Source organism: Watersipora subatra, chromosome 10 (assembly GCF_963576615.1).
Source record: "Watersipora subatra chromosome 10, tzWatSuba1.1, whole genome shotgun sequence".
Classification (NCBI taxonomy): Eukaryota; Metazoa; Bryozoa; class Gymnolaemata; order Cheilostomatida; family Watersiporidae; genus Watersipora; species Watersipora subatra.
Genome location: NC_088717.1, coordinates 57564725 through 57591649, shown reverse-complemented (window position 1 = coordinate 57591649; position 26925 = coordinate 57564725). Strand labels below are relative to the sequence as shown.

At 38.3% G+C, this 26925-nt stretch overlaps 1 protein-coding gene across 5 annotated transcripts in view; it reads left to right on the top strand.

Annotated features, from left to right (window-relative positions):
• Positions 1–24170, top strand: part of LOC137405780 (polycystin-1-like protein 3) — a 37403-nt gene extending 13233 nt beyond the window's left edge. For 3 of the 5 annotated variants that reach the window (XM_068092173.1, XM_068092174.1, XM_068092176.1), the window contains 14 exons: positions 5348–5450; positions 6711–6821; positions 8620–8637; positions 9475–9546; positions 11163–11241; positions 11333–11475; positions 11595–11753; positions 14978–15078; positions 17676–17781; positions 18625–18778; positions 18944–19104; positions 19726–20302; positions 20574–20764; positions 23206–24170. In XM_068092173.1, the coding sequence (XP_067948274.1) occupies positions 5348–5450; positions 6711–6821; positions 8620–8637; positions 9475–9546; positions 11163–11241; positions 11333–11475; positions 11595–11753; positions 14978–15078; positions 17676–17781; positions 18625–18778; positions 18944–19104; positions 19726–20302; positions 20574–20764; positions 23206–23301 (2071 nt within the window). In that variant the 3' untranslated portion in view covers positions 23302–24170. The remainder of the gene's footprint in view (positions 1–5347; positions 5451–6710; positions 6822–8619; positions 8638–9474; positions 9547–11162; positions 11242–11332; positions 11476–11594; positions 11754–14977; positions 15079–17675; positions 17782–18624; positions 18779–18943; positions 19105–19725; positions 20303–20573; positions 20765–23205) is intronic. The other 2 variants (XM_068092175.1, XM_068092178.1) reach the window with 2 other exon arrangements.
• The last annotated feature ends 2755 nt before the right edge of the window (positions 24171–26925 follow it).

Sequence of the window (26925 nt, the reverse complement as noted above, 5' to 3'; positions counted from 1 at the left end):
GTATGTCTATGTCACTGAGGTATATGATGTCTGTGAAGGGGTATAAATCTCAAACGTTGTATGAAAACATTTCCCTTACTGCTCTGGTAGTTAAGGAATGTTTCAATGTTTCCTTCGCCGTGTTTATGATTCCATAGCCCCTTAAGATGTGTACCTTTCTTCGTAAATTAGGTTATTGGCTAATGAAATCGCTTGGTCACTGTCGAGATTAGCCTACGAAATCGAAATCCGCTTGGTCAAGCTTGAGACAATCACATTCTTTCTAATGAAAACCAGCACATAGGCTTACGGTAATATTGGTAACAACGTAGCATTAAGAGTGTATTATTGAAATAGGCACTGTGTTTATTTCTTACCAGGTTAATCAATGATATGCTAGCGGTGTAAAGGAGTGTCGACAGATACCTATGCACCGATCCTGCGAGTTTACCATAAATTAGTTCTTGTGTCATTGTAAACCCTCCTTGTTCATCCACATTGTCACGCATTGGCTCAATCAGTTGCCCTTGCCTCTCATGAAGTGAAAGCCAAAAGGTGTGTCGTCCCTTTTACTATCCAGTGCACGTACATTCATCGAGTTTGTTACCAAGTCGTACGTACTCTTACTCTGTTATTGTATTATGCCAAAGTGGATTCTGATTAATTGGCTGTAAGACTATTGGCCTGGCTAAAGTTGAAGTGGCAGCCTTATCTATCACTGGAATGCAGCTGAAAAGGTTGCTTCAAGGGCAGCCTCATCTTAGTCGCAGTTTACAGCCGTCAGCTGTCGGCTTGGAGAGAACTGTGAGTCCTCCTCCATTAATTACTTCATAAGTACCTCAACTAGTAAAATGATGTGGAATAAGTCAATTTCCTCATGAATTCTGGCTGACTGATTAACCACATCAAGCCTCTCCCGCTCTACCAATTATTATTCCGCTATACACATATATGATAATCCGGTTCAGTTCTTGCCAGTGAGTGCCGATAGCTGGCTGTTGCTGAAATACATCAAATTGGAAATAACTCTTTCTTGGCTCCTCATGAACACCAAGACTATCAACCACAGTATAGAAAAGTATCAGTCCTCCTGTAATGGCCTACTATATGGTCCGAGTTCTTAACACGGACTCGAGAGGCTTGTTCTGCTCACCTACGGCAGATTAAAGGCGTGGTCACACGAGCACCGAACCGACGTAGGATCGGTTCGGTTCGGAGGCTGGTTCGGTTCGTGGCACATGTCACACGGCCACCGAAGTAACTTCGCTTCCTAGATACCATACGTATAGAGACAGGACACGGTTTCATTAGTAGTTGTTATGTATTTGAGTTAAATATTTCTATTGTAAACAAAAAAACTTTGAGGAACAATTATAAATTATAATTACACATCAGATTTATCAGAAGATCGTTCGGCTGCTCAAAATAAATCACTCAATACAAATATTTTGCTAACCCTTCCCATCAACATAATTATATTTTTTTTATTAACATATGAATGTTTTTCTATGCTGAGTACATAACAAACAAAAACAGTCTTTATCATAGTACTGTGGTTTTACATAAATAAATCAGTCAACGATAGTTCATCAGGATGAATATGACACATTACTTATATTCTACACGAAAGAAAATCACAACCATTCCCCTACATTTGTGCAAAACTGAAGTGCAACATCTTACATTTATGCAACCCAATCACAAGTCCGGGTGAACCTTGTCGTAAATTGCTTCATGTTGTTTATTTAACGAAATAAAAGTATCGTTCCATTTCTTTTTTAACTTTACTCACACGCACGTAAGAAGAAATGTGACGCGTGCTCGCTAGAATTCAAGAATTTTAACCAGCCAATAAGAGCAAGGGTTCGGCACGAAATTTCGAGCAGTACCGAAATAGTTCGTTTCGGCCAGAAATGTCCTCAGCCGAACTTTTTAGAGCTGAAAACTACGTCGTTTTGCGTCATTTAGTTCGGTTCGGTGCCCGTGTGACCACGGCTTTAGTCGGCCCAACTCGTTTGTTCCCTTCTGCTGTATACACCGATGAAGACAAAACCTACCATAACTTTCTACAATTGTGAAGGGTACCGAATCCGAACACCATATGTGTATTCCATACTCGTACTCCATACGCGCACTCGCCATGTATAGCCTATAACTCCCTATGTATACAACTCACCATGTATACGACTTGCCATGTATATGACTTGCCATGTATACGACTCTCCTTGTATACGACTCTCCTTGTATACGATTTTCCATGTATACGACTCTCCATGTATACGACTCTCCATGCATACGACTCTCCATGCATACGACTCGCCATTTATACGACTCTCCGTGTATACGACTCTCCGTGTATACGACTCTCCGTGTATACGACTCTCCGTGTATACGACTCCCCGTGTATACGACTCCCCGTGTATACGACTCCCCGTGTATACGACTCCCCGTGTATACGACTCCCCGTGTATACGACTCCCCGTGTATACGACTCCCCGTGTATACGACTCCCCGTGTATACGACTCCCCGAGTATACGACTCCCCGTGTATACGACTCCCCGTGTATACGACTCTCCGTGTATACGACTCTCCGTGTATACGACTCTCCGTGTATACGACTCTCCGTGTATACGACTCTCCGTGTATATGACTCTCCGTGTATACGACTCTCCGTGTATACGACTCCCGTGTATACGACTCCCCGTGTATACGACTCTCCGTGTATACGACTCTCCGTGTATACGACTCTCCGTGTATACGACTCTCCGTGTATATGAGTGAAAATAAGCAAAGAGCAATAAATATGTGGTGTGATAAGATCTGTACAGATTGATATCTTCGATCATTAAAACAATGATTTTACAGCTGTTTGGTTTACATATTTGAAATCAGGGCAAAATGATGATTAATTTAATACGATTATTAAATAATTAATTTATTATGACTACTGACTAAATTCACAATGAGTAATAATGCTGTAATTGAGAATTTTAGTTTTCCAACAAAGGGATGCAGTTTATTTCGCACACTTCTGTATATTCACTCGCTGCATTACTTGAGATTTATATAAGCTGACTAGGTGAATGCCCAGCATTACAGGGGAATAAAAAGTCTGCACAGAAAATTTATTTTCATTTAACATTCAGTATAACAACAGTTACTATTGTAGTTTTAAAAATTAATGTCATAAAAATATGTTTTGCGCAGTTCTAATAAATCCAGAGAAAAAATAAAACAACTGTAAAGGTTTTCAGACTTTTTCAAACAACTGTTGCTTTTAAATTTCATATCATGAAAAATGTGTTTTATTAAAATGAATTAAGAGAAAAAATAAAATAACTGCAAAAGTGTTTAAATGTAAATGCGAAATAATTAGCAAGTAATGGCAAACAAAACAAAGTCTGTTTTATTACAATTACAATAAAAAATTATTTGGTATACAATTATATGATTTTAATTCATTTCAGTGTTGTAGCGAAAATATCGTAAAGAATTGTATAGAAACCCATAGTAATTATTTAACGCAAACAGCCCCCTGGCGAAAATCATCAAAGTTTTATATACATGCTGTACATATTAAAAATTAGTAGCAGAACAATATGTTAAACTTAGTAACTATGGTTACCGACAGTAACTTTAGTGTATTTAGTGCTTATGCTCTGCAAGAAAATGTAGTATTACAATGTACTACGTGCAGTACGTACCATGGGGAGTACTTACCTTCGAGGCAGACTTTTACCATAAATGTTGAATTTAATTAAATTTAGCTTACTAAACACATACTTGAAAATAAGTTTTAATATGTATTTCACTAAACTTTAACTTTGTCATAGGGTAAAATTTTATCACTTATCTGTTTTCGATTTCGTTTCTACAATAATGTATAACGGATAAAGCTGAACTGAGACAGCGAGCAACGTATATCTCTTTCAGGCGTTGTGGGAGGGATTTCGGCGAATAGCATATCGGCCTTTTCGTTGTAATCAGTACACCAACTGCCAAATTTTAATTTCGAAAGAGATTTTTGTTGATACTGTATGGCGGAAAACCCAATCGCCCTAGTACGGCGAGGATGAAAAAGCATCGTGTATCATAGATTAAGGTGAAAAATCTTCTAACAGGTGCATAATAACCTGTGGACGCACTGTATTAATTAATAATTGGGCATGTGCACTCTCGAAAAGGGTATATGATATATATGGCAAGAGCGATGGAATTAAGAAAAATGGCTTAGTCTTGTGGATAGTGCACATATTTACAAGCTTGCGGTTGCAATCTTCATGTGTTCAAATCCAGTACAAGGCATATTTTTTATTCCTATTTTAATTGCTATAGCTGGACAGACGCCGAATGATGACAGACAAACTGAGATTTATATTGATACTAGCTGAGCTACCCGGGGTCTTAAAAATCAGGGTCGGGTGTATTAAAAATCATCGGGGTATTTAAAATATTGTCGTGGTATTCAAAATCAAAAATCATCTTATAGACAATGAGATGTAATAAGAGTTGCCTGCCACGTGCTATTAGCCTGGCACATTGCCAATGGATAATTTGGGTAAGGTTACTAATAAGAGCTACCCCTCTTTGTGACATTACCTCGTGAGGAAAGCGTAGGTATTTGCTCCCATATAACGACATACAATGTATATTGCCTAGTGCATCTATCAACCTTGTGTGGCTAAATTGGTAAGGCGTCGGACTGGTGAAGCGGAGGGTACAAGATCAAATCTTTTGCGGTATGGATTCTTTATTCCAAGATTTTAATAGCTATAGATGGACATATGCAATGACCAACGAATACACAAACTTTGAGAAATATATATAGATACGTATTTTATATTGTACAAAACTCTTCATATAGTCTAATAATGCCTGAAGAATAAAATAGGTCAGTCGTCGCTAGTGACCTTCAGGTTTATTTTACGAAACACCCCTTGTTACACCCCTTGTTACGCCCCTTGCTACACCCCTTGCTACACCCCTTGTTACACCCCTTGTTACACCCCTTGTTACACCCCTTGTTACACCCCTTGTTACACCCCTTGTTACAGCCCTTGTTACACCCCTTGTTACAGCCCTTCGTTACAGCCCTTGTTACAGCCCTTGTTACAGCCCTTGTTGCACCCCTTGTTGCACCCCTTGTTACACCCCTCGTTGCACCCCTTGTTACAGCCCTCAGCTGTTGCACCTATTTATTGTTATGAAAGCTTAAGTCTTTTATTATCTCCAGCTAAATCTTCAGCTTTCTTCGCGCACCACTTGATCTCCTTAATCATGGTCAAAATCATGAAAAAGCAGAGTGTTTTTAATGCTGATGAGAAGAGGAGTATTTTGTAGTTTGTGATGTCCTACCATCTGTTGTAGAACGTACCCATCCAGTGAAGGCATAGATCTTCCTAAGACAAATATGGTTGCTACCAAAAATACCTCTGCTTCGTTGGAGGCATTGACATCTTCAAAGATCAAGGTTTGTGAGCTAAATAACCTCAGAATTGTTTGGTCTCTATGCCAGCCTCCCCTCTTCTTAAATACATAAGGTCAACTAGGTTATGTGAAGGCATCACAGAGTTCTATTTTGGTTTCCCCTTGAGCTTTACGTCGATGCGGTTCATCTCAGCTTTTCTCCTCAACCAGTCACCCGCCTTTCATCTCATAGCCATGCTGAGCATTAGGCCAGCATGGGGAATAACCATGTGGAGATGATTTGTATTTTGTTCACACACAATTCTTTTTAATGTCCACAAGATATTCTGAAGAAAATTGGCAGATTCATTTTTTAATAATTTTTACTATACAGCCAAACATCTACTTACTATTCTACCTCCTATAGTTCTAATATAGAAAATAAGCAGGTTGACTAATTAGCCGGCACTAATTACGCTAACTTTAAATGTCTTTGTACAAGTTTTTATTTTCTGAGAGTTGGATACATCATATTCCGAAATTTGAAATGACCAATATTTCTGAACAAATTGGAAAGCAGGGCACTTCAAATCTGTTTAAAAAAGCCAATTGATTTTGTTAGTCACTTCACAAACTTGATTTTAACTGTCAGTTAAAGTCCAGTTTGTCACAGAAACTCGCGAGTAGTTATTATTCTAGTATGTAGTTCGACTAAATGCTGCCTTCAGGTACAGCTCTTAGGTACTGCTAACAAGTACTGTTCTCAGGTGTCACTAGCAAGCACTGTGCTAGGGTCATTAGAATGTACTATTCTCAGGTGACATAAGCATATACTGTGCCAATTGTCAATAAGATGTATTGTTCTCAGGTGACATTAGCACGTACTGTGCCAATTGTCAATGGGATGTATTGTTCTCAGGTGACATTAGCACGTACTGTGCCAATTGTCAATAGGATGTATTGTTCTCAGGTGACATTAGCACGTACTGTGCCAATTGTCAATAAGATGTACTGTTCTCAGGTGACATTAGCACGTACTGTGCCAATTGTCAATAAGATGTACTGTTCTCAGGTGTCACTAGCAAGTACTGTGCCAAGCGCTGTTCTCCATTTTACTTAACTGAGGGCCAGTGATAAGTGCCCAAATCAGGTCCTACAGGCAGTTGTTCACATGTATCATTGGCAAGCATGTATAAATCTACTCAATGCACAGAAACAACTGAGAGTTGTAATGATTCATGAAACACGAAACACTGCGGGTTTATCAAGTACTCACTGTTCTGTTGCGGGAGGAAGTAAAATATAAATGATATGATTGTTATAGAGTGAACTAGAGAGGAAATTGGTGAACAGAAGGAGCATGGATGATGATGGACTCCCTGGTTCCCCGATGGGCACGCCTACCAATGACATCATGTCCCAAAGCAATTTTCTGGTATGTGATTCTGACAGGGAAATGATCCTTTAGTTGTATAATTTCTCTATTGATTAGAAATTGAAAGAAAGGGAGGTAGATTGGAGGTGAAATTATCTCTTTTCATTAACTTGTGACAACATATCTATCTTCTGCGTAGCATCTCTTTCTGACTTACATAATAGTGCCCTTTTTCAGAGGTCCTTAAAAATATGATATTAAAAGATTGTTGTCTCCATATTCAAAGTTTAAACTGTACAGGTATCTCTTGGTCATGTTTGTATGTTTAGAATACACACCGGAGTTGGCTACTATCTGTACATTATAAAGCTTAGCTAGTATTGCTATTGATGACAGCTGATAGGAAGTCTTCACTCCTGTATTCAGAGTGAATTTCAATTCCATCTACTCAGCAATGCTCTCTGACTCATCCTGCCAATTCCGACAGCGTGAAAGGATGAAAAGGTGCAATTAAATTGCGTTACGCGGTTTTCTTTTCTTGGTTGATTAAATATACGCTCCCGTTTTTGTGCATCCGAGTTCCTTTCAACGCGGCTCAATGTAATCGGAGCCCGAGTATTGATAAGTATTGATACATTCTGTCAGGCTTCAAGGACAGCTCATGCAAGCATACGCACCTCTTGCATACTCTACTTGTGGGCCTCACTACTATATCATGTTGCGTATCTTTAGTCCATTTGGTTGGGCCATCTTTGTGTGATAGGGCTGTGTATTGGGATGAGTTAGACAGTATTAGGCTAAAGGGTAGTTTACACTATATTTGAGCTTTTTTTTAGCTCATTTTTCTCGGCGTTCAGCCTATTAAACATCCTGTAACAAGCTACAAGCAATGTTAATTAGCTTATAGAATTATTGTGCGTATACTTATTCCTTGTACTTTATTGACACACCTGACAATTTCTCATGACACACTAGACTACTAGTGTTATTAATTTTCAACGTAAGCCATCCAAGATTCCCATTTGAAGACCCTCCTTTTCACTAACAACTACCCATGTACAGACAAAGATATTCTTACTTGTAAAGGCTAGCTCATACTATATCACCGTACCTCGGTGTTGATGCCACAATACTTCAGTGATTGCCGATGATAATAATGTTCACATTATTACAAACCCATCCACGTTTGCATCAGCAAATACTCTGTGACATAGTGTTTTCATTTCTCTTTTTAATTTTTCTCAAAGGAATCTCTTTGTTTCCGCTAAAGTCAAATACTAGTCCGCTGCGACTATTATAAATGGAAATAAATAGATTATGCTATCCGCTACAGTGAATCACTATCGCCAAAACGGTGTACAGGCTGTTGAAATTTATTAAATTTATCCGCGTTGCTTCATCGATGCCATCAATTTACGGTGCAACTGGTCGATGATGAACGCTGTGAGGACAACTCCGGCATACGGTGATGTAGTTTGAACCAGCCTAAGGGCCTACTAAAGAGTGAAACATGCTGCCGATATTGCAGGTTATCCTTTTCTCACTCTCTGCTGTCTATTGCACCTCCTCATTCAAGCACGAGTGCTCCTTTAGCATTGTACACAGGGTGTTTCCTCTGAACTGCTGAGCAAACACTAGCACTGTTACTGTCAGTAACAGCCTGTCAAGTATTTACCCCTGCTTCACCGCGTCCTCGAGAGCGGCTAATAAATTAGGTCAAACACCCCTATAACGCATAATTTATTGCCAGCGCGGCTATTAAATTTATCTTTCTCTAAGAGTATCTCTCACAAGAGTAGCATTTGAATGATGTGCGGCCTGCAACTAGGGCTGAACCAGTTCTCATTCTTCTTTACAGAAGAAAAGCAAGCAGAAGGTATGGTACGCTTTGGGAATAGGCTGCCACCGCATGGCTTGTCAAGCATATCTGTTCTGCCTTGAAATGCCATATTTTCTCCTGACTCACTCATTGTCAGATAGGGTCATGGTCTTTTACTAACTCAGCAGTTTGGTTGTATAGATCAGTTAGTCTTACACGCCCTGGAGAGCTGAAGAATTCCATTACTGCTAGAGAGGGAAATTCTCAATATCGATACTGTTACCGCTGCCCTTTAAAATAACAGTCAAGTATACATTTAAACTGAACGCAGTTCTCCTGCTTTGGTGTCTTGCTCGTAATGTCGCAGTGTTGATATTGCGATCTCTGCTAGTACATCCTACTACTGCAGTAAGAGGGTTGGTGAAACATTCACAGAGGAAAATGTTGTGAAATCATTGGTGTCATTTCATAGTTAGGCGTTTTGCAATAGAATTGCTTGCTCCTTCTCTGCATGCTGAGAGAGAAAATCACAGTTGTTGATGCTATCTCGGCTTCTACAGCAACAGCTAGTGTAGTGTGACAGTTATAGTAATACTACAGCAGGATAGAATTATGTAGTTGAATCTGATATCTCCACAGAAAGGCGTAGTTGTACCAATATCTAGTAAACACGGGATAAAAATATTATTCGTTTGTCCCTCTTTAGTCTATACAATCAAACTGCAGTAACTAACATAGCACAAGGCTCAACTGGTTGCATGGTCACAGCCTTCCTAGCTCCGATATCAGGGTTACGCTATCACTACATATGCACTCGTGTATCTCGGCTGCTCACACTTGGCATGTCTTGGATCTCTCAGACCAGCTTTCTCATTTTCTTGTACATTCTTTTAGGGTTCTGACTTTCAGAGGGACAGAGACAGCGACGGCAGCCTGTTGAGCATCGGCAGCTCGGAAAATGAGGAGGTAAGGCTCTAGCCTAAATTTTAAACTTAATAATAAAGCATTTGATACTACAAATTGGGGTATTGTGTGAACTAATTTGACGAGCGTGAGGATGGATAACGTTGTTGTTTGTTTTGGCTACACAATTCTCTCTTAAAGGTTGACTTGCAACAAAATTCACATTACAGTTATTTGGTATCAAAAGATTCACCATGTCTTACTCTGTTGTGTTGTAGGTGCATAATATGTGGGAATGTGATTACAAGCTCTTAAAAGCTCAAAAACGAAAAGCCGCCGTAGATTGGAATCTGTTTATTTATCTGACGTAGTCATTCCAGTTTGGTTATCGTCTTGTCACGTATGTTCTCACGTGAATTGAAAGGCCAATAAAAAGCTTAATGTAAAACTCGTAGCACTAGTTTATGACAAACACTTCAGGTTTTACCGAAGACCACATATCAAATATAGATGCTCGCTACTTTACAGTTTTCTTTCGGCATTATTCAATCGTCAAGTCGTAATCTGATCACGTGACCCAATGCTTCGCAAATAATTTTTGCAGCTCTTTTCGATTATCACAGGTAACCAACAGGCTCGTCATGATTATCAGACAAGATATATACTCCTTCGAGGTAAGGTTAAAAAGTTTTTTACGATTTAGTTACGATTATTTTACGATTTAGTTTTTAAAACGATTTTTTTACGGTAAGTTATAAGATATCAGTGCTAAAAGTGACAGCATTACAATGACGATAAAACAGACGCATAAGAACAATAGATGTGGTTTTATTGAATGCGTGAAGTATATTTGTGAAAATATTTCGACGAATAAGGTTGCATGAAAGTGTAAACAGAAACCATCCTGTAACAACTACGTCCCATTTGAGCCGTTTTGGAAAGCAAATCCAAACTCCGGCGGTTTCGTGATGGCTGCGATTAACTGTTCGTTTTTGAGCTTTTAAGAGCTTTTAATCACATTTTCATATATTTTGCACATACAACACAACAGAGTAAGACATGGTGAATCTTATGATACCAAATAACTGTAATGTGAATTTTGTTGCAAGTCAACCTTTAAGCAATGATTGACAGCGCGTGAGGCGGATGAAATATGAGTGAGATACTTACCAGACTGAGGAGGGTAGAAGAAGGCTGTGTGGGGGTGAGATGTGAACCACCCTGATGAGAATAGCATATGAGTGAGATGGGAGACACACTGATGAGAATAGCATATAAGTGAGATGTGAACCACCCTGATGAGAATAGCATATAAGTGAGATGTGAACCACCCTGATGAGAATAGCATATGAGTGAGATGTGAACCACCCTGATGAGAATAGCATATGAGTGAGATGTGAACCACCCTGATGAGAATAGCATATGAGTGAGATGTGAACCACCCTGATGAGAATAGCATATGAGTGAGATGTGAACCACACTGATGAGAATAGCATATGAGTGAGATGTGATCCACACTGATGAGAATAGCGTATGAGTGAGATGTGAACCACCCTGATGAGAATAGCATATGAGTGAGATGTGATCCACATTGATGAAAATAGATCACTGGTGAAACATTTGCGCAAAAATCCAAGCATGAAACACGGAGTACCGCAGTTGTCTTTTTTGTTTTGTAGGATGCCTTCTTTAAAAATCCATGGAAAGGAGCTTACACCTCTGCGATACGACGGCCCCGACATGGTACCCTTTCTTCAGGTAGCCTAAGATATCAATCTACCAAACTTCTTAGGTAGTTCTTGAAGTCAGCGAATCCACTTTACACGCGGTTTTTACCCTTCTTTTTCAGATTCAGAGCCCGAAGACAGCTTCGACTTTGATGTCGTTGGTAAGACAGAAAATCTCTCCAACTCGGCAGCCATGCACAAGCGTAATGTAAGACCGAGGCATCGGAATAAAACTAGAAGGGTGACCGCTGCCACAGGGCAAATGGTGAGATGCTCTCACTAGTTGTGTGTTCTAGATGACTTATGACCTTGTAATATCTAGGCTGACTATATGAATACGCCTAGCTACGAGCTATACACCTTGTTAAGTCCTTGTAACTGTAGCCTAGTCTGGCGGAGAAGAAGACGCTCGAGATAGCTCACACTTTCCTTGATGACGGTGACAAGCTTCCTGTAAAGATACGTAATACTGATACTGTTACCCCTTCAGTAACTCTGCGACGAACAGAAAGTGGGCGGGCATATGGTAGCCCCATAGATCAGGTAGATAATCATGTTCAGAATAGAGGATATTTGAAGCAATTCTTCTTTTAGTATTTTTGCTATCGTTTATGCGTAAGAATTAATTTTTCTGCATAACTTTGACCAGTTTTAATACTCGATTTCCCATTCCAGAGGAAATTGAACTTTCGTTATCCTTCCTTCTATTATATTGTGTGATTACTATCTGATGTGTCAAAACTAGGCCTGTTAGAGTTGGGAAAGTTGAGGCTTTATACACATTCCTAGTTCTCACTGGTTGTGTTGCCTACCTTTGGAGACCAGTGAGGGTCTGGAGCTGAACACTTCTCTTCGCATTATACGAAGATAATGTGAAGACATTCGCATTATATAGGCTGCTGTATGTATATCTTTTTGTGGTTGTTTCTGAAGGTAAGAAAGTAAGTACGAAGGTACTTGTAACAAAACCAGTGAGCACTAGGACTATGTATAAAGCTTCAACATTATAGTGGATCCGCACGGGCGATTGTAGTGTTGACATCGGAGGTCGTCACGGGCGATTGTAGTGTTGACATTGGAGGTCGTCATTCATCTGAGTATCCGATGAGCTGAGCGGTTCTTTTCGTCTCAGCTCATCAGATTGTAGTCTCAACACTACGATCACCTGTGCAGATCCATGATAGGGATATGGAGTCATCTTACTACACACGGGCATGTCTAGCACAGATCCTTCTCTAACAGAGTAGGAGTTGTCTCTCCCTCTTCAATGCAGAGGGAGAGAGAACTTCTTATTGGCATTGATAATCAGCAACAGAACAATGTTTTTCATTACATGTAAAAAGGAAAAAATGAGCGACGAGAAATAAAATATTAAGTGAGTTGAACAAACTGTTCAATTAGACCTTGAAATTGGGAATTATTTAACAGTCGCAAAACTTTACACATGTTCGGTACGTGTGTAAAGTTTACGCGTACCGTACACGCGTACAGTACGCGTGTACTGTGCGCTTGTACGATACGCGTGTATTGTACACCTGTCCCGAAACTTATGTACTGAAAGTCCAGTACATGAAAGTCCTGAGACTGCACAAAAGATAGTTAAATGAATTTGAATAAAAGTCTAACGTACCATCGGAAGTGACACAGAAGTGACACACGTTGCACCACTCTACTCACACAAGGCACATCTTAATTACGCCTCTTCACTCTCACGCACCATTGCTTTTTTGGAATCACCTATTGAGGCTCTAGAACTGTGGTTTCTTAATAATCAAATGCTAGAATTAATTGAAGTTGCATGGACAGGCTAAAGCTCATAACCATGGATATGTACGTGCACCCACAGTGTGCTGTTGGTACAACCCTTCTTATTGGACCAGTGTGTTAGTCTTTGTTGGTATAGCGGTAACCCACATCTCTGTGATTGACCGAAACGGCTTATTCCTATCGGATTGCTTAGCAGCTCCGATTCCAGTTTATTCATTTTCAGTTCAAGCTTGTTTCGCTTGTAATTCACACTTGGATTATGACAGATCATCATTCATAGCCTTTTCCTATTTGAATAAAATCTGTCAGTGTAATTATTTGTACTAACATAGCTGTCACTGTTCAGTCTCCGTGATAGAAATATTAATGTACAGTGTATCCCCGGGTTACAACGTCCCTGTTGTATGGTTTTTTGTTCACCTTATGTGAAACACGAGGTTTTTTCATCCCTGCCATACAAATTTTTTTTCGTTATACACCATCTATGTTTTCATGTCTCGAAATTCAGATTTGGCAGTCGGTGTGCTGAATACATAGGAATAACAAAGATACCAATATGCTAGTTGTCGAAATCCCTCCCACAATGCACGAAAGAGATACGATGCTTGCTCTCCCTCTCAGATCAGCATTCTTCGTGTTTCGTAAATGCTTGATATCGCGTGAGTGAAACAAAAATTAGTGAAAAGAAAGTGAAAGTTCATTGTGCGTTTAATATAATATTTACTATGAACTTTTATCCATTATATGTATATAACTATATAACTACATATGTCACTTTAATTCGTTAGCCATGGGTCCTAAGTTTGATAATGAGGTCAAAAGAAGTAAGGAAATGATTACCATTTTAACGATGCTAGAGTTACTAGATTAACAATAAGTTAACTTATAAGTTAACTTATAAGTTAACTATTGTTAATTTATAGTTAACTTGTAGTTAACTTGTAGTTAACTTGTAGTTAACTTGTAGTTAACTTGTAGTTAACTTGTAGTTAACTTGTAGTTAACTTGTAGTTAACTTGTAGTTAACTTGTAGTTAACTTGTTAACTATAAGTTACTAAGGTTATCATACTATTTTGTTACTAATCTTTAATAAGTACAGTACGTAAATAAAATTTTGATGCTTTTCACGAAGGGGAGTTTGTATTAGATAATTTCTATGGGTTTCTAGACCCCTCTATACGATATGACATTTTTGCCTTACGATGCCAACACTGAAACGAATTAATGTCGTATGGCGGGAGTCCACTGTGCGATTTTTGAATCATTAATCAAGCATTCAAAATGAACTGTATGCTAAATCTAGGCTGGATGTCATCGAGTTTTGAAGCCTGTTCAGTTAACCATTTTCTAGTAAGTTCCAGTAGCATCCCGGTGGACAGTCTGATTGTTATGAATGGTTGTTCATCACTAGATAGAAAGAATGAGATTAGGAATTGTCTTCTTTTATTTTTACATTATTGGAAAGATGCAACCCATGCCTCGCTTTAGCGTAGTTTATTAAGCCAACATATGGCCTGGTCCAAGCTAATATTCGCCTCATTTAGTTTGGGCATGAATTTTCATTTTACTTTCTTGACATTTTGACCAAATCTCAAAAGTCTCTGTTTTCAAAGTCTGCATCCTTGACTCGCATTATTTTGCATAGCCATAGCGGATGTCTATGGTATGTATAGCATAGACAAAGCGGATGTCTATGCCTAGCCATAGACATCCACTATGACAATATGTATAGCATAGCCATAGCGGATGTCTATGGATAGCATAGCATAGACATCCTTTTTCATCAGCATGAGCAGCGTAGACTGTAGTCAAGTGCAGACATTGGTTGTATATGAACCACGAGTAGTAATTTGAGTAAACTCTGGTCTATTGACTTGCTTGAGCTTCTGATGAGACTTGTTAGAGTTAACTCTATGGAAAGTGAGCACTTAGCTCTGTTGAATGAAATGATACTGCCATCCTTCGATAATGACAACTCACTTTGGGCAAATATTTGTAGAGGAAGTCCGACCCAAATGTTGTCAACACTAATAAGAAGTCGCCAAAGCCTGTGGCACGTAGTTCTACAACAGCGGCCAACTTACCTAGTAGAAATCTGCAGTAGGTACCATTAATGCTAGTGACACGCTATGCACAGTGCTTGGTGTGGTAGTGTTTGTGTGTCGTCTTTACTCACCACTTTGTGTTTCAACAGCTTAAACCGCTTCTGTGTTTTGTGCGTGAATATGTTGGATGTTTGTGGAGGAAAACAAGTGTAATGTTGAGTTCAGTTGGACAAATATTTACCATATAAATACCATTCATTTTCTTTCAAGTTATTTGTGACAGCTCATGACAAGTGATTTGTCTCATCCCACCCACATTAGTTAATTCTCAACCATGTTTAGCATAGAGAGGCATGCCTTTTACTTGCTCAACCTTCCTATCGACTCCATTGCCTCAGCTCCACTCCCTCAGCCAGCCCTAATGTTTCTTAGGTTTTTTGTACATACACTAATAAGGCTTGTCTACTGCCCCTCGACTCCATGCACATAGATCGTGAGAGAGCTCACCTCAGCACTGGTTTGTAAATTCCTGAATAAAAGTTTTCGCAGAATGTCTGAATCATTATGATAGTTACTTACAGTTTTACGATATACTAATTTCATTGTTTGGTGGCGATTTTAAAAGTAGTTGAGTTGAAAATCGCCATCATTTCAAAAGATATTGCCAATGGGCAATATCATTATTTCAATAGATATTGCCATTTAAAAAGCTATCGCCAATCATGTAAACTATATACAGTCAAACATGGATAACTCGGCCACGGATAGCTCGAAAACATGGTTAATTCGAACGGTTTCTTTGGTCCGTTCCCACGTAATGATAAATTGCTATAGATAACTCGAACGCAACACTGTTAATTTGAACTGTTTTTTTTGCCCAACGGCTACCGAAACGGTTGTTATCGCTTTAGAAAATCACTTTATTCAAAGCCATAGAGGTAAACCTCATCTTTTCGTAATTCATAAGCGTTGTTATTACCACCATCGGCAAAATAATTTTGTCAACGACTTTTCTAAAGGTTTGGTCAAATTTGATTTATACTGCTATACGATTAATAGCACGGGCTTGCCGGGTCACGCGCGCAAGGATTTTCGCCACGCACATACAAAACAAAAACAGCATGTTGTTTTGTATGTGCGTGGCGAAAATCCTTGAGTGCGTGACCCGGCTAGCCCGTGACGAATAGTTTTCCGACGTTGATTCCGTGTTGAATCAACGTCGGAATGTTGAATGTTTAAAACGTCTTAAAATTGTTTTTATTAAACGTATACGTCTTAGCTAAAAAAAACTATTCATCGTTTGACCTAAACACAGAATACGTGTGTACATTCAATAAGTATCCATTCAAAAAGCGTGAGTGATATACAATGTACCGTTAAACCTCGTAAAACTTTTAATTGATCTGCCTCGGAGTGTTGCTCTTAACGAATCCCAGGTAAAGTAAGGGATTTTTCTTTGGTAACTTTTTCTTGAAGTTGCATAAACTTCAAGAAAAATCGGCAAAATTGATCGTGGGTAAAACGCTCAAAAGAAAAAGATGTCTTTTCTTTTGAGCATTTCAACAACGATCAAGTTTTGCCAATGTCAATCTAAAAAAACGTCCTGGCAATAACATCACCTCAAACAACAAACCAATCTCAAGTGATAGAAAAATCTCTATACTTTTTGATAAAAACATTTTAAACTTTGCATTAGAAGCATTTAATTTGAAACAAGCCATTTGTGCTTTTGATTTATATTATAGTTTGCATATGTACATGTATCTACTAATAAATAAGTAAATACATGGACTTGTGACAGTGCTCTGATAACTTGAACGCTCTGATAATTCGAACACTTTTGCTCGGTCCCGTGAAGTTCGAGTTATCCATGTTTGACTGTAATTGTGTAATGACGATTTATCTCACACTTGATGATTTTCAGAGTGAGTGATACTGGAACTAAAACTCACTGGCCTCCTAGTCTTATAATAAACTCATTCCATGGCCTTCCACACACACACACACACGCAGACACACGGACATTCATGAAATGTTTCTAATTATCACAAACACAAAGTTTTTTTCAAGTTGAATTATATAAATAGTAACATAAATTTACAAGTTTTTTTCACATAATAATAACAATATTGTGATATATCTTAAATTGTCTATTTACAATATCGGATCATCTGGTGACTTTTGGAAATGGCGAAGCTCTACTGTTACTATCAGTTTAGTTTGGGTGCAATCTTGCTTCATCGGACAGAGTTATATTACATAATAATTCAGATGGTTAATGTTGCTTTGTTATCATCATAATGTTTCTTCCATCTTGTGGCTCAGAGTCTGACGATAGCGCGTGTACATCTCCATTCCTTTTTCCACTGTGTGGATGATGTGATGTGAGTAGCATCAAGCCTTTTATGCCTATATTCAGCCATCACTGTTTGTTTTTTTAATGTCAAACATTTAGTACACCCGATAATAAGGTGTTTGAAATATTACCTATTGCTAAAAAATCTATGTAGTAAAACCTTAATCTATTTCTATGTATGCGTATATAAAAATTAGTGTCTGCAAAATCTTTGACATTATCTTTAGTATTTTAGCGAGCAGACAACTCCTTTCCTTGGGCTCATGCCCTGTGTGAACCAGTTAAGCGTATTGCAGTAGTGGTGAGCAGAAGGCCCATGAAGGAGAGTTATTATCTGTACTGCAGAGACTAAGGATCCAGTCACCTTCAGCCAATACACAGTCTAGTCCTGATACTCCACAGGTTGGTACACAGTCTAGTCCTGATACTCAACAGGTTGGTACACAGTCTAGTCCTGATACTCAACAGGTTGGTACACAGTCTAGTCCTGATACTCCACAGGTTGGTACACAGTCTAGTCCTGATACTCAACAGGTTGGTACACAGTCTAGTCCTGATACTCCACAGGTTGGTACACAGTCTAGTCCTGATACTCCACAGGTTGGTACACAGTCTAGTCCTGATACTCAACAGGTTGGTACACAGTCTAGTCCTGATACTCCACAGGTTGGTTTCTCTTCTCTACTCCTCCACATCAGTTCGTGAGAATAGTTTGACTCTAATAACTGCCGGGCTTCGAATTCTTCTTGGTCAAAATGTGTCACTTTGTTTTGTTCATCGCTCTTTCTTTGCTGAACATAGGCGGATTAAAGATGGCGGATTAAAGGCGGATTAAAGATGAACTTTCACAAGATTTTAGTAGAATTTATCAGAAAGTATCAGTAGTTTTCCATCATTCGCGATTGTTTTTGATGTTTGAGGTGATTTGAATGTCGGCATGGCTCAAGACTAAAATTGATAAAACTTGATTACGTATAAAGCACTCAGAAGAAAAATACTGCTCAAGACTTGTTTGCTGTCGATTTGTTAAATACTCACAACTAGAACAGGCAACTAACGTAGGTTGTCAGTCACCTGATAGTTAAACAAAGGTTAAACGGCTGTCTAATATCCATTAGATCAACTGCTAGTGTTCGATGAGACCATATATTATCGTTTTTCGTCTTCATCCTTGTTTCTTGATTAGTTATGTAATTTTTTCTATTGAACTCTGCCTCTCAGTATTTGTACTGGTTCTTCTTGTAGGATTCTCTTGAAGCAAAGGTGCAATCCGTCGGGGTCACTGCCTCGAATACTCTTGATGCCGCTGAGGAACTGCAGGCTAAGCCTCCTCCACGCCCCGCAAAAAGTGTTGGCTTCGCAGGCAGCCCTCCATTACAGCGACGGGCTAAAGCACCAGGTGAAGTTCACTATTTGCTACAGTGATTGTTTATCCTTGATCTAGTTAGAATAGACAGACAACTCCATAGCAAAATAACTTGATAGATATGTAATTGCTGTGCCAACTGGTGCCAACTGGTGGTATTTAGAAGAGACATATCAGAGTGGCAAATTGTGTATGTAGCAGTACAGCCCAGACCCAAGTCAATGATTCCAGCTGGCAGAAGCAGGACCCAGGAGGTGAAGAGTTCCAATGTTGAGGAAGCATTGAGTAACCTTTCTTACAGCAAGAGTTTTCATGCCTCTGAGACTAAGCGATCTGGAGATGGGCTTTTGAGGTCAAAGGTTAGTTTGCTAGTAGAATAACTGCTATGTACACTCTCAGCGCTTGTTATACAGTTTTCCATGGACTCACTGCGTCTTTTTTCACAGCTTGGTGAGGTGAGCGGGTTGAGATGGTTACTTTGCAATGAATCTTGGGATGTTGAGATGTGGGCCTATTTGCTATGAGTGTTAGTATACTAGAATATGGGTAGTTCTTAGAGTGTTTGGATGATGAGATGTGAGTTGATTTGCTATGAAGCTTGCCATAGATCTAGTACATTGATAGCAAGCTTACCTACTAAGCTTGCCATCATATGTACTAGAAATCTACATATGTGTGATTTGCTATGTATGACCAAATCATACATAGCAATGATTTAAATTCTACGTAACTTAAATCCCCAGCTTACAATAATTCCAATACATTCTAGTACTCTTTATGCACGGTACAGCTCACCTCTCTCACCGCTCTCACCTCTCTCACTTGCTGCTGCGCTGTTCATAGAATATTCCTTTTTTTCGTCTGTAGTGTCAGAATTGATTTTTCCAGTAACATATAACAATATTTAATGCTATATAGACTTCAATAGTAATAGTCAAGCAATAGTCTTTGCTTGAGAGTTGTGCTCTCTTACATTGTAGCCGACCAATGAAGAGGCGACAGAGAGTTCACTACCAGAGTGGGCGAAATTGGCGAAGAGAAAGACACAAGCCGTTGCATCAGCCAATGATGAACCGTCCAATCATGAATCATCATCTAGCTCTCTCTCCTCTCAACCTCCAGCTCTTCCTGCTAAACCAACTGGCTCCGCTGATAGACCGCTGAGTGGCTCATCCCAACAGATGACAGATATAGCTCATGAGCTGCGGAGTAAACCAACACAAGCCAGCGTGCAGAGTGACTCTGTCTGTAATTCTCTTCATGGTGCTAGTGAAACCTCCAAGCCTGTTCCACAGGACATTGAGAACAAACCACTACTTTATGGTGCCAAAGTTCAGCCGATGGCGAGTGAGAGGGGTCCTGAAGGCAGCGGTAGTAGGAAGACCCCGTATGACAATGTAGTTTTCAATCAGCAAGCAGAAGTGAAGACGAACAAGGAATCTATAATTCTTCATAAGTCTAAGCCTGTAGTAATGCCAGCTTACGGGTCAGGAGACAATGATAGTCCTCCACCCGTAGTTGATCCGCCGTGGAAAGCCTCTCTCAAGCTACGCACAGGTACTGATTGATCGTGTATTGTTCATTTTGACACCAAAATTTCAGTTTGTGTTTACATTTCAACACTGAAATCTTCACCATAGATATTAAGGTCTTCAAAGTTGTGGGATGCCTTTGAAAAGCCATCTCTGATCTTGCACGGTCGAAGTTGAGAGTGCCTTACTGCCTTGCTTGACAAAACAGACCAGAAAAACAGTGTTTTCCTAACACTTGGCATGACCAGATTGTTTCACTTGGCTTCAACAACAGACTTACTTTTTGCTGTTTGTAGGAAGTCAAAAAACTCCTCCGGCTGCTGATGGCCCTCAAACTCCGCGGAAACCAGCCTGGAAATCTGCAACTGTAAAAGAGAAAGCAATTCCATCAATGTCTACGTCGTCGGAGGGTTTGGAGGAAATACTTAGTGCTCAGAATAAGAACACTGCTCGGGAATCTGACTGTAGCAAGGTCGATCGCATGGCTGTAAGTCATTGACATCTTCTGTTCTGAATAGGATGTCGATGTAATGAAAGTGTTTGTAGATGATTGGCTCACTCTCTCCGATTCTCAGTTGAAATTGAGGAAGTCGAAGAACTTATGTTTTCTTCTGGTGTTTGGGTCAGGCACCAAGTTTTGTATTGTAAAAAGCTTCAATTTTTCTCCTTCGTTAGTTTTAATTTGGCTTGTTTTAATTAACAGCAGCTTTTGCAGCTTCTTTTCTTCATTCTTGGTAGGATTCCTAGTGTAACTTGTTTTGAGAGGGTAACTCCTTAACTTGTGAACGAAGGAGCTAGCTGACACGCCAATTTTTCCAAGTCTCGTAGTTGGAAGGGCTGGCTAAAAAGCATAAGAGAATGGTGATGATTTTCTTGCTATTGCAAGCTTTTTACCGTGCTGCAGGGGTGGGTGGTGCCACTGCCCAGCCTTTTAACCGTCTGCCAAGCAGCTAAGTCCACTAAAACTCCCAACTTGCCACAATCGAGCGCTGCTATGGAGATGCGCTTTCATTTATGGTGCATTTATAGACTATCATGGTCTAGAAGATGGGAAGTAGCCACACTTGAATCTTAGCCTGTGCACAGGCATCTATGACATAGGAGAAGAAAATCTCTCGGGTAGCAGTTAAGCATGTCGACCTAACCTGGAATCTTTATGAGGATTGTTTTGGTTGAAGTGGATTCGTGCATGTACGAGTATTTTGAGGGCGGTCTATTACTCATTGTTGTAACTTATTTAGTGGGAGTTATGTTTTCATTTCTGTTTGAGGGAATAACTATATAAAAACTTTATGAAAGCATTTTGTATCTACTAAAGAATAAAAGAGAGATAAATTCACACTTTACACTTTTATTAATTTAATTTATTTATTGTAACAAAAAATCATGATAAATTATGGTAATTAACATTCCTGCTGCCATTCTATGGAATAGTGAAGGTGCATGGATGATGGTAGAAACCAGTTTTCATCAGGCTGGATAAAAAGAGAACATTTGCTACTTCTACATTTGCTACCTCTACATTTGCACATCTATTGCAAATGTATGTGCACCTTTATGAAAAGCTGTTAGAAATGAAGAATAGCATGTCACAGACATAAGACCAGCCGGTCAGCAGTGTCTACAACATGTCACAGACATAAGACCAGCCGGTCAGCAGTGTCTACAACATGTCACAGACATAAGACCAGCTGGTCAGCAGTGTCTACAACATGTCACAGACATAAGACCAGCTGGTCAGCAGTGTCTACAGCATGTCACAGACATAAGACCAGCCGGTCAGCAGTGTCTACAGCATGTCGCAGACATAAGACCAGCTGGTCAACAGTGTATACAGCATGTCAAAGACATAAGACCAGCTAGTCAGCAGTGTCTTGTTTCTTCCTGGTTCACATCTATTTATCTGAGAAATTTTCTGCTCGGAAATTGGTTTGTTTTCTTTCTTAAAGAGGTGAAAATGGGTAGTCACTAAATAAGATGCTGCCCTTTAAAAATGCAGATAAAAACTAATACTGTGCTCTATGGTAGCCAATCTGCACCTTCTGCTCTCATTTGTAAAAAGACTTCCAAAAGTTTATCTATCTGTAAATTTTTGGGAGGAGTTATCTGCCCTCTACATTAAAATCTCAAATTGTACGAGTCATCTCGTATGTATTAAATTGTTGTCTGCTAGAGTTAGGAGTGGCTACACACACTGGCAAAGTGTATACAGTAGATGCTCCTATAACGTATACTTCCTATAACGTAATTTCCAGATAACTTAAATAATTTATGTGAAGTTTTTGTTTCGTACTACCTCTATAAATACATCGTACTACGTCTATAAAACTAGTGAGATTGATCTGAAATAAGAGAAACATTGTTGATGCAAATTAATTATACTGCAGTTACGGTATATCCTGCAAATTAAAAAAATTGAGTCAAGTTTTTTCTTTTTGTATTGCCAAAGGGATGAGTTTGGAAAGATTTTGAAACGAATTAAGCAATTTACATGTATTTTACTAATTCTTATAATGTAACATTCCTATAAAGTAAACGTTCATGGAACAGATTATTTTAGTCGTAGGAGTGCCTACTGTAGTTTGCGCATCTAACATGTTTGCAACTTGTCATCAATCCGATTGTGATGAAATATCAGCGTATTAGTAGCGTCATTAGATGTATCCACAACAAATATCTACACCAGTGTCTTTAGTCAGATTGTTGAATGACCTACTAAACTTATTTACCAGCAATAAATGTTTTGTTGTGCTCCTTTAGCAGCTGCAGACCTGTCAGGCATAAATTTATGAAATATATATAAATAAATATACATAAATAGATATACATGGAATACTTGTATATATTGCATTATATTTGTCTCATTGTCAGTACAAAGCTCATCACACGTTTAATATGGTTGATAACATGCGATACGTTGGTTTCCAGGTGTCAGAGACATCAGCGTATCCTCCAGAATCACCGGATGCAGGAGAGGAACCAAAGAGTTTTCGAGATCGACTCAAGATGTTCCAAAGCCATTAGCACCAACATTCTCTGGCCGTAATCAAAATAGTTGTAAAATTTGCTTCAGATCAAATTGCTTACGGATTTTATCATCTCTTTGGCCAGCCCCTGCTGTAGCGGATAGGCTGCCTTCACAGAACAGTCATTGTTCTTGAAGATCTATAGAACTTCGACTCACATCAGCCTTGTAGTAGATAAGATGACCTCCAGTCTGGTCTACTTATGCAAAAGCTAACTGGCTAGTCTCAATTTGAAGTTATCTCTACTTGTTATCGTTACTGTATTACAACGTTAGCCGTTGTAGTATTGCTGATGTTAGAGTAATGATTTATGAGAATTATCTACTCCTGTATAGAGTCACCAACCCTTCCTCTTCTGCGAAAGTAAAATGAACTGATGCCACACCCTCTGAAATAGTTTCTTTCTCTTCTGAAGATATTTTTGCCATGGTCTTTAAGATTTCTGATTCATTTTATGAGATGCATAATCTAATCTTATGATATTATTTACTGAATTACTGAGTAACATTATCACCTCATTAAGGTTTCAGCTCTGGGGTGTCATGTAGGAGTTATGTACTCATGTTCATGTATATAATACTGTTATCATTATTCATATCTTCTTTTAACATTTTCCAGTGCATAGTTCATATTTTTGAATTAATACAAGAAATATTTTACAATTAAAACCTATATCTGTGTAATATTGAAGTATTTAATGTTTATTTTGGTCTACAAGTAGCGTTCGTACTTGGACTTGGGAGTCACTCTCTCTCATCGCTTGTCTCGTGTATTGAGATGCTTTTTATATATTTCTGTTTACTTGATTTGCAATCGTTTTCATGTAGCTCCCAATTGAGTTTAGCAAACGTGCTATTATATCTGATAGCCCTCTTCATCCTGCAATATGGCATTTAAAAAAGAAAAACTTTAATCTGTGGAAAATTAATTGCTTTGTTTGATTTTAGTTTAATTTTAAAAAGCCATCAAGGTTTTGCAAATGCAATCTAGGATGTGAGCCACAGTAAACGGAGTATTCTTGCCATCATTGTTCTTGTGCCACCAGGAAACACATTCCTGTACTTATCAGAGTCGATACGTGACAAGTGAGTCGATGATTACATGATTACATTATCCTATAACTAACAAAGGAGTGAATGCTATCAGATTTCTCTAGGAAATAAAGGTTAAAAAAGGCAGATAAACAGTTGCTTAAATGAATTCTGAACTAATTCCAGATGTGGTTTGGCAAGGTTTCATATGAAAGGCCATTTACACACTTCATTTGTAAAAAATACACATTCCCGAGTTGGAGTAGATTTCATTCATTGCCAGTATTTGAGGAGATTCTTTATATCTTTGCGCCTTTACGGACATCAATGCTTATTAATAGCTGTGATATCAATTTTATCTATACAAAACCTATCTCTGGGTATTTGAGAAAATGGAATCAAAAAGTTGCCTATCTTTTCATGCTTTCAAATTTCAATACCAGTAACCAATCAGATGCTGGTTGGGCAGATGGCGTGATCTTTACGTTCTCTATTTCACCATATTTTTTGCCAACTGCTCCAATGCCTTCAAGCGTCTGAGAATTGGTATGAAATTGTTGTCACAACATAAATAACATGTATATAAAATTGGTATCCCAGCATAGATGATATGGTGTCTATGAAGTGGCGATCATAAAGTACCGTAATCACCCAAATATAGCGCTTGCTCAAATACAATACTCCCCTCCACTTTAAATCGAAAAACTAGTATGAGTTGATATATTGAAGTACAATCTTTCCAGTTTTTAGCTTTTATGTAGAACGTTGTGCGAGTTATGCCCTTATCTACCAATGGATCGTTGATTCTTGGCAAAGATAGGCCTACCAGTCACCAGTGTCATTCGAGCTTTTACTAAACAGGCCTTTGACAGCAGCAAGACTGTCGCTTTTACTGAACAGATAACAGGCTAACAACTGAACAGGCCTACTTCATGTTGAAATTGCTTGTTTAAATCAGACACTACCGATGTAGTTTGAAGGATATGTGCTCGAGGAATGAACTAAATAAGAAAGTGACTTTTCTGATTTTTGTGTGTGCGTATGGGTGTTATAAGTGCGCCAGCAACGGTTTTGTATTTTCATGTTTAAAGAAGAATCCAAAAAGGCAAAGGCAAAAAAGTGAGTACGGTCAATGTTTATTTTTGTGTTCCTACTGAGCAACGGATTTGTATTTTTTTGTTATTGTCAATTAGCTGATTCAACTTTGAGTTGTCCTCTTTTGTTCACTTATTGCACCTTATAATCTGAAACACTTTATACATGGACTATGACAAAAATTGACATATTATGTAATACTGCGCCTTATAATCTGGTGCTTCTGATAGCCTGCAATATGTGCTATACAAGCAGATTTTTCAACTTCAACTTCCCTCCTTGTAATAAAATATTGATAAAATGTTACAAATAAAATTTATTACTTAATAACTTTTGATGTTGAAAGTTGCAACGAAAAAGATAGCATTATACTTGGGTACTTTTGGTATCTATTTTCTATCTAGACAAAAGACCCTGTCACCAGCACCTTCTAGATATTGCTGAAATTATTCAAACTTTCAATAAAAAATTATTATGCTTTTTGATGCATCATGAAAAACAAAAATGGCAGCATTTCAATTAGCCAGTTCATATTTGACTTTCATTGCAGAATAATTATATGTATAGTTATTACATCTGACACCTACTTATTACCATCTCACGGCACACTATACTACCACAGTACTAATATTCCTATAAAAATGCATAATTTGCTCCAGAGCCTGAGAAGCAACAATAAATGCTTTAAATAATTACGTATAACATTAGATCTAATTCATTACAGTAAAATATGTAAAAACAAAGCCTAAACACTAATTTATATGTAAAAGTTAAATTAATAAAGTAAAAATAAGGAAAAAAAAGGTTTTTATTAATATTTATTTTAGAGATGTATGAATAAAGGCAGTGAGTGAGTAATAGAAATACAGCGTAACTTACTATAACTTACACTGACATAAATTAACACCATTTTAGACGTATTTTTACTGGATGTTAGTTTTTGTCAAGTTTTTATCATCCCTTTTTATTTAACTACAAAAATGATGAGTTGATCAATTTTGGACGTTAGAATTATTTTACTTGTTGAGACATATATTTGCTCAAATTACAGGTCACATGTCAAAAAATAATTTATTGAGGTGATCGTGAGTAGAAGTTCGATTGAAAGGCATTCTTCTATTAAATAATTTGGCGACATCTATATATACATTTCTCAAAGTATGTTTCATGTCTTTATACGCCAGGTAGCACAGCTAGTGTATATATATAAATAAATATATATACATATATATATTATATCATAAGAATTTCTTATGATGTTATTTGTCTATTTTGTTTTTTCTTCCACACAGCCCTATTTGCTTTTATCGGCATTGGCTGGAAAAATTAAAATTAAAATCAAATCAATTTTTTGGTTTAGCTAAAGGGTTACCTACAGAGGCTGAACATAACAAACTTTATCGTCGTGCTGTCATCTATTGTCTAGCAGAGTTACTATTTTATAATAGTGACATTTTTATTTTGTTGGCTGTAAAGACACGCTATCGTTTTTAATA